Below are 19,426 nucleotides of genomic sequence, written 5' to 3' on the forward strand. Positions count from 1 at the left end.
AGGGGGCAGCGCTTCAAAACAAATGCTTCACATTACAGCCGCCTCACTCACTGTCAACACCTGAGAGAACGTGTCCTTTTGGACTTCTGTTGATGGATTTACATTTGAGCAGTGATGACAAAAACACCAAATTGTGAAATGAAAAATTCTTGCAGGTCTGCAAGCTCTTATCACCTGTGTTTGTGTTTAATGATTGACAGAGAGACAGAGAGTGAGAAGACAGAAAGAGACAAAGAGAGAAGAGAGCTCTTCTCTCCTCCTAGTGTCCTCCTCTTCTCTCCTAGTGTCCTCCTTTTCTCTCCTCAGTGTCCTCCTCTTCTCTCCTCCTGGTGTCCTCCTCTTCTCTCCTAGTGTCCTCCTCTTCTCTCCTAGTGTCCTCCTCTTCTCTCCTCCTGGTGTCCTCCTCTTCTCTCCTCCTAGTGTCCTCCTCTTCTCTCCTCAGTGTCCTCTTCTTCTCTCCTCAGTGTCCTCCTCTTCTCTCCTCCTAGTGTCCTCCTCTTCTCTCCTCCTAGTGTCCTCCTCTTCTCTCCTCCTAGTGTCCTCCTCTTCTCTCCTCCTAGTGTCCTCCTCTTCTCTCCTCCTAGTGTCCTCCTCTTCTCTCCTCCTAGTGTCCTCCTCTTCTCTCCTCCTAGTGTCCTCCTCTTCTCTCCTCCTAGTGTCCTCCTCTTCTCTCCTCCTAGTGTCCTCCTCTTCTCTCCTCCTAGTGTCCTCCTCTTCTCTCCTCCTAGTGTCCTCCTCTTCTCTCCTCAGTGTCCTCCTCTTCTCTCCTAGTGTCCTCCTCTTCTCTCCTCCTAGTGTCCTCCTCTTCTCTCCTCAGTGTCCTCCTCTTCTCTCCTCAGTGTCCTCCTCTTCTCTCCTCCTAGTGTCCTCCTCTCTTCTCTCCTCCTAGTGTCCTCCTCTTCTCTCCTCCTAGTGTCCTCCTCTCTTCTCTCCTCCTAGTGTCCTCCTCTTTCTCTCCTCCTCAGTGTCCTCCTCTTCTCTCCTAGTGTCCTCCTCTTCTCTCTCCTCCTAGTGTCCTCCTCTTCTCTCCTCAGTGTCCTCCTCTTCTCTCCTCAGTGTCCTCCTCTTCTCTCCTCCTAGTGCCCTCCTCTTCTCTCCTCCTAGTGTCCTCCTCTTCTCTCCTCCTAGTGCCCTCCTCTTCTCTCCTCCTAGTGTCCTCCTCTTCTCTCCTCCTAGTGTCTTCCTCTCCTCCTAGTGTCCTCCTCTTCTCTCCTAGTGTCCTCCTCTTCTCTCCTCAGTGTCCTCCTCTTCTCTCCTCCTAGTGTCCTCCTCTTCTCTCCTCCTAGTGTCCTCCTCTTCTCTCCTCCTAGTGTCCTCCTCTTCTCTCCTCCTAGTGCCCTCCTCTTCTCTCCTCCTAGTGTCCTCCTCTTCATGTCCTCCTCTTCTCTCCTAGTGTCCTCCTCTTCTCTCCTCCTGGTGTCCTCCTCTTCTCTCCTAGTGTCCTCCTCTTCTCTCCTCAGTGTCCTCCTCTTCTCTCCTAGTGTCCTCCTCTTCTCTCCTCCTGGTGTCCTCCTCTTCTCTCCTAGTGTCCTCCTCTTCTCTCCTAGTGTCCTCCTCTTCTCTCCTCCTGGTGTCCTCCTCTTCTCTCCTCCTAGTGCCCTCCTCTTCTCTCCTCCTAGTGTCCTCCTCTTCTCTCCTCCTAGTGTCCTCCTCTTCTCTCCTCAGTGTCCTCCTCTTCTCTCCTAGTGTCCTCCTCTCCTCTTCTCCTAGTGTTTTCCTCCTCTCTTCTCTCCTCCCTGTGTCCTCCTCTTCTTTCCTCCTAGTGTCCTCCTCTTCTCTCCTCCCTGTGTCCTCCTCTTCTTTCCTCCTGGTGTCCTCCTCTTCTCTCCTCCCAGTGTCCTCCTCTTCTCTCCTCCCAGTGTCCTCCTCTTCTCTCCTCCTGGTGTCCTCCTCTTCTTTCCTCCTAGTGTCCTCCTCTTCTTTCCTGCTAGTGTCCTCCTCTTCTCTCCTCCTGGTGTCCTCCTCTTCTTTCCTCCTAGTGTCCTCCTCTTCTCTCCTCAGTGTCCTCCTCTTCTCTCCTCCCAGTGTCCTCCTCTTCTCTCCTCCTAGTGTCCTCCTCTTCTTTCCTCCTAGTGTCCTCCTCTTCTCTCCTCCTAGTGTCCTCCTCTTCTCTCCTCCCAGTGTCCTCCTCTTCTCTCCTCCCAGTGTCCTCCTCTTCTCTCCTCCTAGTGTCTTCCTCTCCTCCTAGTGTCCTCCTCTTCTCTCCTCAGTGTCCTTCTCTCCTCTCCTCCTAGTGTCCTCCTCTTCTTTCCTCCTCCTGCTCCTGCTCAAAGTTCACATTTTAAACACGTCCAGAACAATTGTCAAAAAACACACTCTTTGCAATTAACTAAACGGGTTCATTCAAATTCCAGTTATGTTTTGATTGCGATTAATCTTACAGTCCTATTCCTTCTCTTCTTCCTCCAGCCCCTACCATGGCTCAGAGCCTCATCTCATCCCTTCATCTTTATCTTCCTCCTTTGCTTTTCCTTGATCTCACCATCCGAGCCTAAACTGCACGTGTGCTGACCGACCACACGGGCCTGTCCTCATCACTCCGGATCGTTTTTTTCTGCTCAGAGGAGAGACTGAGGAGGAGTGCAGCCTGGAGTAAATGAGAGGAGAGAGGATGAGGAGGTCAGGGAGCAAAGGAGGAAGAGGAGGAAGAGGAGCAGTGATGATGAAGAGGCCAGGCTGGACACTAATGACCACACCAGAGTGACTTCAGGAGCACGAGTTTGCATTGGGAGCTTCATAAGTGAGTCTGGGGTAAGGACAAAACTGCACTGATAATATGGATTTGTTATTATGGAATGTTCCACAGTGTGACATTAAACAGATCTGACTTACATTTATTCAATTACAGGTGGTTTTATAGCTCAAAAATACCTAGAAAGACAGGCATTCTGAGTGTGAGCAGGGTCGCCTCTCCACAGATCTGTCCTGTAACTTGGTCTGGTTTGGTCTCCATGAAAACAGAAAAGTTTAATACCACACTGTGAAATATTCCAGACCCATGTTGACTCCTGTTCCTGATGGGAATCGCTGCTGTGGTGGGTGCAGTCAGTGGAACTACATCTATCGCTGCAACAGTTTTAAGCTCCTCACACTGGAAAAGAAACACTGATCAGAGGAGTTATATCCTGCAACACCAAGTCTGTGATTTATATAGTAACGGGTAAATGAGTCGGAGCTCTGGAACACGTCTCGTTCTTTCTGAAACAAATCACTCTGAAGCGCTGCCTCGGAGCTCGTCTCACAGCAGCCGCTCATGTGACCAAAGTGTGGAAGTGTCGGTCCCTCCTCCTACTGCTTCACTCTGTGTGTCAGTCGCTTCAGTGCATCGAAGCGTTTCATTGGCTCAGTGAATGTTCCGCTCTGTGATTGGTTCAGATGCTTCAGAGTGTTCAGCGCACTTCTGTGGTTTGACAAGAGCTAAACTGCTACAGTATAAAGATGCACCAATATTTCTTAAAATGTTGGTAGTGAGGAGTATTGTGTGACGTTAGTGGTGATTTTGGCGACTTTTGGCATTTGTTTCATTTTCGATGGCATCTACAAGTGGAAAAAAGTGATCCATGGTTTGGGATCACTGTGATCTAATTCCACCTAACAAGGTAACACCTATTCTCTTATTTACAGCTGCTATTTATGTTGCTCTTTACATATTATTTTAAATCATCATTATTATTGTTGTTATTGTTAGGTACGGTGTCGCTCTGCACACAAGTATTGTCTTACATTAACAATACTTCATGGATGCTGAGACACCTGCATCGTGCCAATGGTTAAATTTGTCCACTAGAGGTCAGTGTTTCTCCGAGGCCTCAGACACGTCAAACCATTTGAGACAATATTGTGACTGAGGCGTCAATGCTTCACGAGGCTCCACTCGCCCATCACTATATTTCTATGATCACCTGCCCCTGTGGTAAAACCTGTGTGGGTAAAACAAGCAGGGCTTTACAAACGTGTACTGCAGAACACAGGAGCACAATCAGATGTAAAAACATGAAGTATCCTGTGGCGGCTCATTTTGCTGATTTTAACCATCCTGTCTCTTCCTTAAGATATTTTGGCACTGAACACGTGGAGCTGCCCCCTAGAGGTGGAATCTAGAAATGCTCCTGTCAAAAAGAGACACTTCTGGATTCACCAACTTAAGACTCTCCCTCCTCATGGACTGAATGTGAAGTTTGATCTAAGATGTTTTTTTGTGATAGACTTAAACTATTTCCGTATTTTATAAAATGTTTTTTTATGTAAATATCTAAACTGTTGTTTCTTGTTGTAGAGTGGGCTGATCTCACACGGTGACTTCACTTTGGGACGTCCCATTGGAGGGGGATATGAGCACCTGGGCTGGCAACCATTTTGTGTGCTGTGGTCCAAAGCAAGAAAAATATCTGATAAAGGCTTTTTTTTTGCTGAAACGTTATTTTGAAAATAAATAAGCTTTTGGACAGTGGCCATCTGAGTGTGCTATGCTTTTTTCTCTTTTGTCTGGCTGCTTCTTGCATTTGCTCCTCTACAAGAATTTTGGTGTGTGTTTTCAGTTTTTTTTTTTTGAACATTCAATATTCCAGACAAAGCATTAATTTCCATGGAGAAAAGCATTTTAATTTAGTAGCTCATTTTCAAGACACCAATTTGCCATTGTCTCCTGTTCTGACCCTCCCTGTACACGTCCTCTGCTCTCTACTGTGTTTAAAATGTCCAAAATCTAGCAGGCGGGTGTCAGAGATTATAACTGCAGAGCTGCTTTAAAACAAAGTGCAAATTGAATCACTATCACAGTGCTTGTCACAAAAAAATCACTTAAATTTTTTTTCAATTTTTCCCAAATTGTTCAGATTTGACAGTAACGTTATACTGTAATATTGGTACTTTGTTTTTGGGCTTTTTAAAAGGTCTGTGTCTGATTTTTACTGTCTTCAAATGTGGTTTGCAGTTCCTCATTTTCTTCTTCATTCTGAGCATCCCAAATATTCACCACAAACCAGATGTGGGTAGATACACACGCAGATACACACACAGATACACACATACACACACACATACGCATACACATACACATACACATACACATACAAGAGGGACACACACGTGTGCAGTGCAGTGTATAGAGAGAGTTTGAGAGGAGACGTGTTGTGTTGGTGCAGTAGCAGGACTGGAGCAAGTGTGCGTGTGTGAGGGTGTGTGTGTTTGTGTGTGCATGTGTGTGTGTGTTTCCCCTTCATCATGTCCACCATGAGCAGCTCCTTCAGAGACGTTCAGTGAAACGTTCAGTGAGACGTACAGTGAGATGTTCAGTGAGATGTTCAGTGAAACGCTTCAGTGAGATGTTCAGTGAGACGTTCAGTGAAACGCTCAGTGAGATGTTCAGTGAGACGTTCAGTGAGACGTTCAGTTTCAGTGAGACGTACAGTGAGATGTTCAGTGAGATGTTCAGTGAGACGTTCAGTGAGATGTTCAGTGAGATGTTCAGTGAGACGTTCAGTGAGATGTTCAGTGAGACGTTCAGTGAGACGTTCAGTGAGATGTTCAGTGAGATGTTCAGTGAGACGTTCAGTGAGATGTTCAGTGAGACGTTCAGTGAGACGTACAGTGAGATGTTCAGTGAGACGTACAGTTTGTCACGAGTTCTGTACCAGCATCAAAAAGTTTCTGTCTGCACTTAATGTCTTAATACTCTGTTTAAAGTGCACTGTGGAACTTTTCTACAGGCAAGTACATGACGATGTTCCACCTTCCATGTCACACTACGGTCAAAAAGTTACTGCGTAATTAATCTGAAAGACCAGAGCCACCTTGTGCGTGATTAAAAACAGCTCAGAACAGAAGAGTGGCACAGACGTGTCTGCATGTGCCTAATGGGATTATTTATTGTCACAGGAAGTAAATACCAATAATTCATTCAGTGATTTGGTTGTAATTGGCCCCTGGTGAGCTCCACAGAAGCTCGTCTTCTTCCTGTCTGTGTCAGGACTGAGCTCTCAACTGAATGGGCCTGATGCAGGAACTGAAAACCAGCCTTAACTTTTACCTTTAATTCAGTAGAGATTTGGCTCTGAAATGATCCGAAATATTCTAATGAAGGTGTGTGGAGTTTAAAAACACAGTGGAGTTCTTCCTGTATTACCACATGACATCACAAGGTGGAACTGAGTTTTTTCTGTTAGAGTCTAGATGTGCAGGTTTTTTGTGTTAAACATGTGTGAATGAAACAAACACAACTCCAGGTCTGTGAAGATGAAACGTTATAATAACAGTGTGTGACATGGAGCCTTTAAATGTCAAACTGTGGAACATTCCTTTCCACCATTGCCCACTCCGAACATCCACATAAATGCACTCTCTCTACCTTCTTTTGTTGTTGTCATTTCAGCTGCTCCTGTCTCCTGGCCCTCCCTTTCACAGCAGCAGAACCACCAGCCTCCTCAGCTCCCTGTCTCCTCCTCCTCTTCACAGTGACTGCAGATCCAGGTGCTCATCATAAACCATATGATTCTGTGTTCACCTCACCAGACTCAGTCACAGATTATTTATAAACCTCGATAGAACGACTCATGTAGAAGTAGAAGGAAGACACATTTTGAATCGTCTTATTTAAATTTCAAATTCCATAATCATGTGACAGTTGGAAAGAAGTCCTTTAAAAAGAGTGATTCCAGGCACAACAGAACCTGTGTCTCCAGAGCCTTAATCTGCAGATAGAGAAACACACATTGTCTCATTCTCAGTTTATGAACAGGCCTCATGTGAAGCTCAGAACCTCCAGAATTCCGTTTCTGAGCTGCAGAGGCTGCACTAGCACTGACTCATGACTGGTGCAGGAGCTGGGTTTCAGGGAGTGACCGTTCAGATCAAAGAAAGGCATTTTAGGATTATTTTCAGATGGTTTAGTCATGAGAACGGACAACACATGAGGCTCATTCTGCTTTCTGATTGGATGATCGTCTTGAGAACCAAAATACACAATTATAATAGAATCAATTTGGCATCATGTCCAGTGAATATCAGCATTAAAACTGTTATCAAACTGATACTTGATTTGTAAGAGTAAAAATAAAACCTCTCCAGGCTAATGGAGAAGGAAACATTCAGATGATGAAATGATCCAAGTGTTTCACCTGAACTCTCACTTAATCAAAGATTAGAATCAAACTTAAGAAAGATTACAAAGATTACACAACTAAATGATTTCACCTCTCCTCTGAAGTTATAAATCTGTAAAGTTGTGTGATTGTGCCTCTTGTTTGTGCTCTTGTTCACACGTGTGTCTTCTCCAGTGCGTTCTCTTCTTCTGCTCCTCTGAGGCTCCATCCAAACCCCAAACTCAATCAGGCCCTTCAGCACCGCACTAACTCCATCAGCGGCCAATTTATGCAGCGCACCAAAGCCACGGACCCCACCAGCCCCAGGACCTGCCTAATGTGATCACAGCTAACAGAGGAGGAGGCACCAGGAGGCCAAGGCACCGCGGAGGGACAGGACTCCAGGTATGTGTACAACCCTGTCATTTTAACATGCACTTTTATCTGGTATGGAGGAGTTTTGATTTATTCAGGCTGTATGTCCACATTTATGTACTTGTCTTGTACTTCTGTGAGTAATTACATACTTTTACTCCTATTTGAGTAATAGTGTAACAGTACTCTTACTTATTGAGTAAAAGTACTGCTTTCTCTTCAAAGTGTGAGTGAGTATAAAGTGACAGATGCTTTATGTGACAATCTGAAATTATTTGAACATTTGTGTTTCTTGCAGCTCCTTCACATATGGTTTAGTTTGTCTCATCTAAGTGTCAGACCTTTTTACTTTCTGCTGTGTACTTCTACTTGGCTCCTCTACCCCCTCTGCTGGTGGACAGGGGCAGAGTGGACGTGAGGGGACAGGCTTTCTCCAGTGTTCCTCATCAGACGCACTGATGGGGATGAAGAATGAATGAGACGTGCTTGGCCCTGCTGCTCTCACAGAGGACAGTGTGTCTGTGTCTATGGCTTCACACTGCTGTTGGAGACACTTCCTCCTGTGTTCATGTGAACGTGAGTGGAGGCAGTGGTGTAGAGTAAAACTCTTCACACAGCTCCACAGCAAACCATGTGTAGTTGTGACGTGAAGAGCGTCTCAGTTTAAAGCAGTGGTCTGGAGGTTCAGTGTTTCTTGTGTTCTGTGGTACATGTGCTTCCAGTGAGGAACATCATGGGGCTGATGGAGCAGATTGGCAGTGCTACTTCTGTCTTTCTGCCTCAGGGCAGCTGTGGCTGCAATAGTAGCTTACCCCACCTCCAGCTGCCCTACCAGTGTGGAGTGAACACTGCACTGTAAAGTGTCTGAGTTCCAAAAAGAGCTATTCAAGCATCACGGTTATTACAGAACAGTGAACGATTCTTGGGAAATTGCAGTATAATGTAAGTGTGTGTGTGTGTGTGTGTGTGTCTGTGTGTATGTGTCGTGTGTGTTAACTTCTGATGTAGGTCTCCAATAAATGCAATCCATTGTGGAGTTCCTACATTGTGTTATAGTGATTGTGCGTCTGTGTTACATTGTGTTATAGTGATTGTGCGTCTGTGTTACATTGTGTTATAGTGATTGTGCGTCTGTGTTACATTGTGTTATAGTGATTGTGCGTCTGTGTTACATTGTGTTATAGTGATTGTGCGTCTGTAAGAAAGACACAGAGTTTAAGAAAATGCTTTTATTGACATCTGAAAAAGCCTTGAAAGCACAAAGATAGAAAGACTCTGGGACTAAAAAGGGTGAGTTGCACATTGTGCTTGTAGCAGTCTGTGGTCTCAGTCACAGCCCCGAACAGTAAACAGTTATTGCATAAATCCACCAGGGGGCGCCGGCCCCAGTGAGTCTATCAGAGGAACAGCTGAGGAGCTGTACAGAAGTGAAGCTGTGTGGGCTGGACACAGTGAGGAGACAGCAGTGTTCTACTCCACCTCCAGGTTCTACCAAAACAACATTTGTGCTTTTGTCTGTCCAACAGAAGCTCACAGGAAACTCCAGACATTTCAAATCAAATACAAATATGAAGAGCGGTAGAGTTGATACTTTGTACACATCAACATTCCCCGGGGGTGTGATGCTAACTGGAAGCACTGCTCTGTCTGAAGCTTTGTTAAACTTTAATCTGAGCTTTATTTTAGCACAATCTGCCCAGAAAGAACTGATTTAGCTGAGCTACAAGGTGAGATGAGCTTTTGTGCTCTTAAAGAAGTCCCTCTCACACAAAATTACACACACAAGCCAGCGAGGATTGAAAATCAAACTCCTAAACAGAACCATGAACGCTCTTGATCACAGGCTCCGGAAAATGTGTTTAAATCTATTTTCATGCATTTTCAGTTTTAGTTTTAGTCTAGAAACTGCTGAACATTCCACAGCAGAGATAAATGTAGAACACCCCCAGTGTGATGTCACTGCAAAGTATCAACAAAACTCCCCTGTCGTCTGAATAAAACCTCTGACACATTCACACATGAAACATGACTCGCTCAGGCTCAGCTCTGGAGCACAGTGGACGTTTTCACGTTTTCAGAGAACACCTGTAACAACCAACAGCAGTTTGTTCAAACCACACCAGATCAGCTCTTTTGTGGGATTCGAATCTTTTGGATATGTTCATCAAAAGACCGGCTCTTTTTTAATTTATGACAGAAGCCAATGTGAGAATAATTTGGTCGACAGAGACACAAAGATGAATTTAAAATATTTTAAACTGAAAGTAGAACTGTGTTTATCCATTGAAATGAGGTAAAACTGCACAAAGCTCCTCTGCCTCTTGCTTTGTGTTGGTTCAGTGTTAGTTTCAGTATTACAATTAGAATCAAATTAGAAAAAGATTTGGTTCTTTAAAAACAAATTGATGAACCGTTCCAAAAGAGCCGACTCCCTCACAATCCGTGTATCATTCATTCATTTGTTTTTCAATATAAAACCAAAAATAAGAAAACGAAAACACAGTTTTCTTCATTATTTATCTCCAAAACCAAAATGAAAAAAGGGATAACGATTCATTTTTTCAGTTTCTGATTTTGTGTTTAAATGAAGAATGGAAAAAAAAACAGATAACAACCGTTTCCCGTTTACGTGACACTCGTGACTGTGATGCCGGACTTTTGCACTGCATACGGACTGAACCAGGACTGATCCAGGTCCGGACCAGACCGGAACAGACCGGGACCAGACCGGGACTGAGACCGAGACTAGGCCGGGACCAGACCGGAGGCTCAGAGCCCACGGCAGGGCCAGAGCTCGAAGCTGAGGCTCTGACCCCTCGGGGGCTCGGAGTCAAAGCTCAAAGAGTCCACTCTGGTCCGGACCTGGATCAGTCCTGGTTCAGTCCGTATGCAGTGCAACAGTTCGGCATTGCAGTCACGGGAGTCATGTAAACGTTTTTTCCATTCTTCATTTAAACACAAAATCGAAAACTGAAAAAATGAATCGTTATCCGTTTTTCATTTTGGTTTTGGAGACAAATAATGAGGAAAACAGTTGTTTTTTTGTTTTCCTATTTTTGGTTTTATATTAAAAAATGAATGAACCAATGATACATGGATTCCTCACGAACACCACGTCACTAATCCAGGTGTGATACATCCACCAGCTGCACAATCATCAGCAGAAGCACGTTTCACAATCCCATCACTGTAGTGTTTGTAACAGGCCTCCCCTCGTGCTCCACAGGGCAGCGTTTACCCTTCACTGTTCATTCACAAGTTTCACAGCGTCCTACACTTTGGTAAACATCACGTCTACATGTAACCCACTACCCACTTCAGATTTAAACGCATTACAATAGACTTTGAGCATTTCTATATTTAGCACGACTGTTCGCTCTCCCATTGTAAAGTGTGAGGCAGGAGTGTAGTCACTTGGGCCGAGTAATTCAGTTTAGATCCAATCAAAATCCAGTCGTTTCAAATGGTCGGCTAATGGTTAGATGGAGGGTTTTTAAAGGGGAGGACGCAAGAGTTTGGAGGAAGAAATGTGACTATTTTTGTGTTAGGTCTCGCTGATTAAAACTTAGTCTTGTGTTGTTAAAGGTGTTCGGTTTCATTCACACATGTTTGAGTAATCCTGCATTACTGCTCTGTCTACATATTGAAAGCTGAAAATGCTCTGTTCCACCTTGTGATGTCATGAAGCTGTAGTTTTCCAAGTTAACATCAACCTTTTACATTTAATTCAGCAGAGGTTGCCGATTCCAGAGCAGAAATGAACCAAGTGAAAGTGTGTTTAAAGACACAGTAATACACTTCCTGTATTACCACATGACATCACAAAGTGGAACAGTGTGTTTTCAGTTTGAGAAAAACTCATTATGTGTGAATGAAACAAAACAACTCCAGGTGTGTTTGTCCCGAGGAAACAGAACATAGATCAGAAAATAGTGTAAAATGGGCCCTTATTAACACAAAAGCCATATTTGTGTTTTGAATTAAAGTCCACCTGAAAACTGTACTTGACTTGTACTTGTACTGTGGAGCTCAACAGTGCCCCCTGCCCCTGCTGCTGGAAGTACATTTCCCAATCAATTTTCTGTTTGTTTTCCCCCATAGACTTTCTGAAAATAATATACAGTGTCCCAAAACCATTTCACAGGCCAAGAATTTTGTCAATTCTTGATGAAATAACCTCAAATTTTCACAGAATGTATAGAAACAGATCAAGATTTTATATTGAATGTTTTATTTTTGTCCTGTTTTCAGGTTGAGCCATTCACTCTCAAAGAGAAGTTTTGTGTCTTGGAATCTGCTGCACACACTCACCCAACTCTGTGCAGGCTTCAATGCGACATCTGGAAAAACTTCTCCAACTGGCAAACAAAATTGGACTTGGTATCAAAAATGTACAGAGGAAGGCTGCTGTGACTGTGTGAGCAGATTCCAAAACACAAAATGACTTCTATTTGGGAGTGAATGGATCAACCTGAAAACAGAACAAAAATGTATTATTGATTATTGTTTGATTATTTATTTCGGTCATAGGTATATTTTGACATGAATTCACAAACAGTCATATTTAACATACACAGACTGAAAAGGTGGAGGCTGAAGCTTAAGCTTATTAATTGGCCCGGGGGCCAGATTCGGCCCTCCAAGACCTTTAATCTGGCCCTTGGCTGATTTTCAACTTAAATATTTTAATTAAAATATTGGTAATTTTCTGCGGTGCTGAGCATAGCAGTGTCTCCAGTGTCTCTGTACGTGGCCCCTCCCACCAGAGCAGCACAAATGAAGACTTGTCTCTTTCCAAACGCTCTTAAAGGACGATCGTTTTGACTGTTGACCGTGACACCCTCATCAGAAAAATGTCCAACATGAGAAAAGTGGAGCCGAGTGCAGGATTTTACAACAAATATTGACTTATTCCTATTTACATACAAGTTCATGTTAAAATATTGTGTTGAAATTGCATTTTTCTTAAAGTTTCAGGTTCTTCATAATAATATAATATTTTGTAAAAGAAAGAGTTCATCAATTTAAAAAGATTTCTGTAATAGATTTGCGTTTCTCTGCACAAATATTTGAACTTATTGTTATTTTGGGGGTTTATATGACATGAGTTTTCTGATCCGGCCCCTTTGGGATCAAGGTAGGTTGGATATGGCCCCCGGACCAAAATGAGTTTGACACCCCTGGTTTATCCTTTATCAGAGCGTCATCTTGACGCCAGTTCATCTTCATAAATACAGCAAGAGGAAACAAATTTGAAACAGTACAACAAATAAAACATTCAGTATAAAATCTTGATCTGTTTCTATACATTCTGTGAAAATTCGAGGTTACTTCAACAAGCATTGCCCAAAATATTGCCTTGCGAAATGTCACGTTTTGGGACACCCTGTATATTCAAAGTTTGAAAGCTCAGTTGTTATTGCATGAAGAGCTCACATGAACTTGGTGCAGTGTAGAGGAGACCAGCGTCCCCCGGGGCAGAGCGGGGCCTCTCTTCACACAGAAAGGGCCCGTGCAGTGGTGCTCGTCCATAGGGAAACACTGTTGTGACGGTGGGAAGTTGCCTTTGTGCTAAGTGAAGAGGTGGATACAACTGCAGAACCACCAACGTTACACTAGTGTTTACAGAGGACACAGGGTTTGATCTCAAAGAGGCATCTCCACTTCTCCTTAAGTGATTGACAGGTGAGATGCTCCGCCCCTTATATTCTCTGCTTTGGGCAAATCATTTTCAGTTCAATTTGTGGAGTTATCCTGTTGTTAAAATGTTATGTAAACAGTTTATCTGATGTGACTAATCTGATTTCTAAGATTTTAACAAGAATAATTATGCAAAAAGAGGTAAACTAATGGGGCCATGACAAAAAAAGAATACAGATGTAAGAGTTATTTTAAGAGCCACTGTACTTTGTCTTTCAAATACAACAGTTCCTCTAAAATCTGGTGATTATAATGACCCGATTTCCCAACAAAACCACATCTCATTATTGGGGTATCACATTTGTATTGGCCTTGACTGTGTATATTGTGGAATGTCCTGTATTTCAACCTAATTATTGGATAAAGTGGATGTACTTTTTTGTCCAGATAAAACTGTTTGTTCTGTTTTATTTGGACTTTTTTGCCCAAATAAAACACAACAAACTTTTCAACACGACTGCCCTTTGTTTTTGTGTTTACACCTGTGGACATGTCTCAGAGCTGAAAGCAGGAGAGTGTGCTTTCAAACCGTCATCCCTCATATGTCCCTTTTCTCATCTGTGCTGGACTCGGCTACAGTAGAAGTATCACACGACTATCACACTGTTTCTGTCAAAAGAACGACCTACAAACACGAGAACGGTCCAAACCAAATGCCCTGTCCCCAGTGTGACACTCCAGTTATTCTTTACTATTCAAGTTTATAAAGATCCACCTACTCCCCTCACCTAAACACAAACTACTGATAGTAAACGCATATTCACTCTGCTAATACTTCAAATACACTGGAACTCCTCTGTCATTATAAACCAGCCCTGAAGACACAGGACACTGTGTCTGTGAAACTCTATGGGACCATGCTACTGTGTTCAAACATTCACTGCCCCTGTGTGTGTGTGTGTGTGTGTGTGCAGATGTGTGTGTGTGTGTGTGTGTGCTTGTGTGCAGATGTGTGTGTGTGTGTGTGTGTGTGGAGGGATTTGAAATTAGAAAACCAACGGATCTGAAAAAAATGAAAGTATTTTGTTAGAGGATTTTTGGCAACATTCTCCTACTGATACTTCATAATTTACTCTCTTATTTACAATTATCCTGATTTTAATCATCTATGTAAATATTGTTTTCATTTGTAAAAAATACAATCTGAAAGATCACCACAAACAAAATGAAAAAAAAAAAAAATCAATCTGATGTAACCATGATGCCCTCCCACAGTCTCACAGAAGACACTCTTTACACTAGGCCTGTCCCAGTACAAAGCCCCGCTCCGACAGGCTGCAGCAGACTCACACAGAGCCAGTCTGCTTCAGGAGCAGAGCGCCCCCTGCTGTCTGCTCTCTGGAGGACAGTCTAGTTGTGCTTGGCCCGGATCCCTTTTAAATAGCCTTTCCACCGGCGGACCACGTCCTTGAAGATGGGGGCGCTGTCGATGGAGGCGAGCAGCTGCAGCTGGTTGATGTGTGTGGTGTGGTAGTCCCAGCGCGCCAGGTTGGGGGCAGTGCCTAAGATAAAGTGTCTCAGGTCATAGATGCTGCCTGAGCCTGTGTCATACAGAGGGAGCATGGCCTTCAGAGAGTCCATGCCTCTGCTGAAGAGCTGAGCTGCCTCGGCCCCCCTCTCCCCGGCCGTCTCTGTCACGTCATACAGCCCCAGCAGAGAGTAGATGAAGCCGTTTAGCACGAAGGAGCTGGGGATGGTGGGGTACTCCTCATACCAGTCGTACTTGTTCATGAAGACAGCTTTGACCCCGTGCTGCGCAGAGGGCACCTTGTAGGGCCCCACTGCTTTGAGGGCAGAGTTCAGGTAGGTCTGGTCTTTAGTCAGCAGGTACGCCCGCACCAGGGTGGACATGGCTTGGCCCTGGGCCATGGCAGAGTACCACCCGGGCTCCAGAGGTCTGAAGCCGTCGCCCAGCTTACGGGTCACCATGATGGGCCAGCCCCCGCGCTCGTCCTGGTTCCTCACTAACCAGTCACTGGCGGCGAAGAAGGCGGCCATGTGAGCTGTGGTGGAGATGGTCACATTGTCCACAAAGCCACGGCCGTGGAGGAGCAGGCGCACCACCCGTCTGGGCATGATCTGTGCACAAAACAAACACACGTCAGTTCATCTGGAGCAGTTTGCACGTCTGCTGTGTTAATGAACTTATTCAATCTTAGACGTGATTTAATACCAGAGTTATCTGTACAGCTGTACTTTCAAAAGTTTCACCTCTTACTTATTTTAAAATCATTACAATATTTATCAAATATCTCACACAGACTGATCCTGTGTTCTCTGAAACACAGCTGTAAATGGACAATAATCTGGGGCCAGACCTTGGTGGCTTTGACAGCCTTGGTGTTGGACAGTCCCACACCCTTCCTCAGGTCTGTGAGCAGGTCTCTGGTCAGGGTGCTCCAGGAGGACCTGGGGCCGATGCCGTAGGTGATGTCTCTGTCTTTGAAGGTGATGAGCTGGCTGCTGGTCACATAGTGGATGGTGAAAGGGGGGCCCTTCTCTGTGGTCTCCAGGATCACAGACACACTGCCGTTGGAGCTGAACTTCAGGTCTAGGCTCAGGATGAAGTCTTTGGAGTTCCCCAGCTGCAGAGACACGCCCTCAGACGAGTCTGGAACACAAAATCAGAGAGGAGATACTGTTATTAAGGTTCAGGAACCCTTTATTGTTCCTGTAGGAAAACATTTCCTCTGCATATGACGCATCCTTTAACGCCGCTGGGGAAACCTGTCATGAGCAGTGGGCGTCAGAGCACCCAATATTTAGGAGTTTTGGTACGGTTGAGACCAAAAAACGATGATATATTCTGTCTTAAAGCTAAATAGTGTTATGAATGTTTGTAATAGTGCAGCGTAAATAATCACATTTGAATCAACAGCCAGTCATTTCAAATGGTCAATTATCATCTTGGCTCATGTTAATGAGGAGGTCTGCAACCAGTCGTCTGTCAGGAAAGGTATGGTTTTGGAGCAGTTAAGACTTGTTTTCAATGGCATTAATAAGCGTCTTCATTGTTCTTGATAAAATAAACATTAAACAGATGTATCTGAGAAGGACGAGATGATTTTGATCAGGTTAGCAGTTATTGTCCACAGGTTTCTGACTGATGGAGATTTTGTGATTAAGAGTCCAGGTTCCTTGCTTATGTAGAAGGTTTAAGTGGGACTAGAAACCTAAACTCTGCCCACACCCACATTTTAAATCGAGCTGCTGAAGTGGGCAGGACCTGGACATGTTTGTATCAAACACATGGCTGTGATCAGGACAGTGCTGTGTGATGTCACCAACTACTGGAGATCACAGTGGAGGCAGCACACACTTACATGTAGATGCTTTTGACCAGAAAGCTGCAGGTTTACCTGGTTTGCACTGAAGTTGACAAAAAGGACTAGAAAGAGTGTATAATGATATAACCATATACACAGTTTAGTTTAGTATTGAAAAAAGTGGATTTAATGTTTAGTTCCACATTAAACAACCTCACCTCACCTAATCCAGATGTTTTCAGATAAAATCCAAACTGTATTTTTAGTAAGAACAAAAAATGTCTCATTTGGAGGCACTGAATATACCGAGACAGACCCCTCCATCAGGCATATGCGCTGTGTGTGAGCAGGTTTGAGAGCAGTCTGAGGTGGAGGAGGTATTTTTAGTGAGTGATAGCAGCCAGTCTCCATCTGTCTCCTCACAGATGCTCTGACGGATGAGCCTGTGCTGTAGCCTGGTTCCACCGGACTGAGCTTATCTCACACACAGGGTCAGCGCAGGGTCTGGGCCTTGGACACAAAACTACACTGGACATGATCAGGAGGAGAGATAGAGAATGGACTTTGAGTTTTAGCATGGTCTATGTTTAGAATCTTGACTGGTACTTTTTCACTATTAAAGGACTCATAGCAGGGTACAGTGGTGCAGATTCCTCCTCGACACATCTGGAGCTGTTAGAAATGTTAATACAAAAGGACAATAACAAGGCAATAATTATATGACTTATTCATTAAAGATTATTATTATGCAAACTGTAATTTTTGGAGTTCCCTCATCAAAAACACGCCTGAAGAGGTTTTAGCTGTCATCCATCCATCTTTGAGTGATCTAGTGATCTCGGGCCGTATTCAAACTGTTCTTAGTGTTCACTGTAAGATTCTGTACAAGGCTCCGCCCACAAGCCTACATCACCCATGCTCCCACACGACAATTCTCGAAATATACAAAAGCGGGATTCAAAACTGTACACAGCAACTTAAATTATTATGTTACGATAGCGCTCTGAAGGGGGAGTGGGAGCAAAGGGAGGAGAGACTCAGACTCAGAGCTTCAAAAACAATAGTGAAACGTCTAAAACATGTTAAGATGTTGTTTTAGGTGACTATAGTATTGTTGAAACAGTAAAAGGTAACATGAGGATTTAAATATATCATGTGTTATGGAGTCAATACCCCAAAGTAATCAATAATTAATACCCCACAGAAGTAAAATATTCTTTCTTTAATAAACTAAAACTGAACTAAAATAAGAAATGAATGCAGAATACAGTGGTGCAATTCAGAATATAAAAAAAGTGCTTGTAACACTAGTAACAATAAATGGCTCTGATTAAAAGTGTCACAAGATTTAAGATGAAATAATAAAATAATGAAACCATAAAAATGGTAATAGAAGTTGGGCGTCTGATGCCTGGTGGATTCTGGGAGCACAGCACTAAAAACAGTATAGACAATAACAGTGTCACTACATCTGCAGAAACAGGCACACATACTGGAAAAACATCACTCAAAAACACGAGATTCAAGTACCGGAAGAATGTAAAGGTATTGATTCCTGGGGAAAAAAAATAAAAAATCCATGAGTGTCAGAGAGATGAAAAATGACCACTGTTGCTTTAGCGATCAATAATAATAAAAAATAAAAAAGAGAGTTTTTTTTTTGTTTTTTTTAAGAGTTCTCAAAGTGGCACATTATGAGAAAACAAACCCACGATGAATAGTTTTATTTTATTTTTTTTTACCAAGTTGTTAATCTCTTTTCTAGAGTAGTATCAAAGTATCAAAAATCCAATACTAATCCATACTAAAACTAGAACTGAAACGAGATACTCATTTGAGCAGGTATCGATACTAAAAAAAACTCTTTTCAAAATCTTCTCTGAATAGTTTCAGAATGATGTTGAGCTGTATCAGAAGTAGAAGCTCATGGACCACCACTATGGAACCTACTGCATCACTGAGGATTACACACATATAAAGTACTAGGATTTAATGTTGAAAATCACATTATTTAGTTTTGATTTAATATGGTATCAGAATTGGTATTGAGTATTGAGTCTACTCCTAGGTACTGAAATCAAGTTTGTAATTTAAGTAATGCAGTAACACTAGACTAGTCAGGCTGGAGCCACCTAGTGCCTCTGCTCAATTTCATTTCTCTCCAGCTCTAGGTCAGGAATCAGAATACACTAGACCAGGCATGTCCAAACTACAGTGTGGCCCTCAGACAAATTCTTCTTGGCTCTCAGGCTTCCAGGTGACTTCATCCAAATTACTTTACATCAATTAAAAATTTAGTTTTTGCTGCAAGTTTTTTGAAAATCTACGATTCCTGAGATCAAGGCTTTAAAGCTGGAGTGGTACAGGACTTTGACCCCACGGTGAGGTGACCCCGGAGTCAACATACCATACAGTATTTTGACCCCAGGGTCAGAATCTTATTATGGTATGTTGACCCCCCTATAGAATGCTGACTCCCCTATGAAAATCTATATTTTATTAATAAAGAACTTGAAATCTATAGAAAAACTGTTTTTTGAAGAACTCAGATGCATTTTTTATGTTGATTATAATTTTTGAATGTTAAAAATGACTTGGTTGTTTAAACATATTTTACTGAAAATGAGATAAGTAGTTATTAAGTAGTTCAGTAATCAAAGTGTATAATGATTTGGAATCTTGTTCCAATAGACTGGGCTAAACAGTTGAGTAGTTAAATAGGGGATATGAGAAGATTTGCTAAAGATCAATAGAGAAGTTAAATAGATGATAGGAGATGATTTGTTAAATGGTTTCTGTAATCAATAACTTAAAATGACATGTGGATTATCTGAACATAGTAAACTAAAAACCATAACAATGTGAAATACAATATAAAAAGTGACAAGATTGCTGTGTACATGCAATTTGAACAATACGTTACATTTACACAAAATAAAAAGTTGTTCTCCATCAAAACATTCCTTAAAATACCTTAAAAGAAAGTGAATATGTAGCAATATATAA

At 42.9% G+C, this 19,426-nt stretch overlaps 1 protein-coding gene across 3 annotated transcripts in view; it reads right to left on the reverse strand.

Moving 5' to 3' along the window:
* Positions 1-8,668: 8,668 nt before the first annotated feature.
* glceb (glucuronic acid epimerase b) overlaps positions 8,669-19,426 on the reverse strand; it is a 136,054-nt gene continuing 125,296 nt past the window's right edge. For all 3 annotated transcript variants that reach the window (XM_020940619.2, XM_055154249.1, XM_020940620.2), the window contains 2 exons: positions 15,473-15,765; positions 8,669-15,233 (listed from right to left, as the gene is read on the reverse strand). In XM_020940619.2, the coding sequence (XP_020796278.2) occupies positions 14,505-15,233; positions 15,473-15,765 (1,022 nt within the window). In that variant the 3' untranslated portion in view covers positions 8,669-14,504. The remainder of the gene's footprint in view (positions 15,234-15,472; positions 15,766-19,426) is intronic.

This window comes from Boleophthalmus pectinirostris, unplaced genomic scaffold, assembly GCF_026225935.1.
Source record: "Boleophthalmus pectinirostris isolate CB_2022bp ecotype Guang Dong unplaced genomic scaffold, ASM2622593v1 HiC_scaffold_19, whole genome shotgun sequence".
NCBI classification, from domain to species: Eukaryota; Metazoa; Chordata; class Actinopteri; order Gobiiformes; family Gobiidae; genus Boleophthalmus; species Boleophthalmus pectinirostris.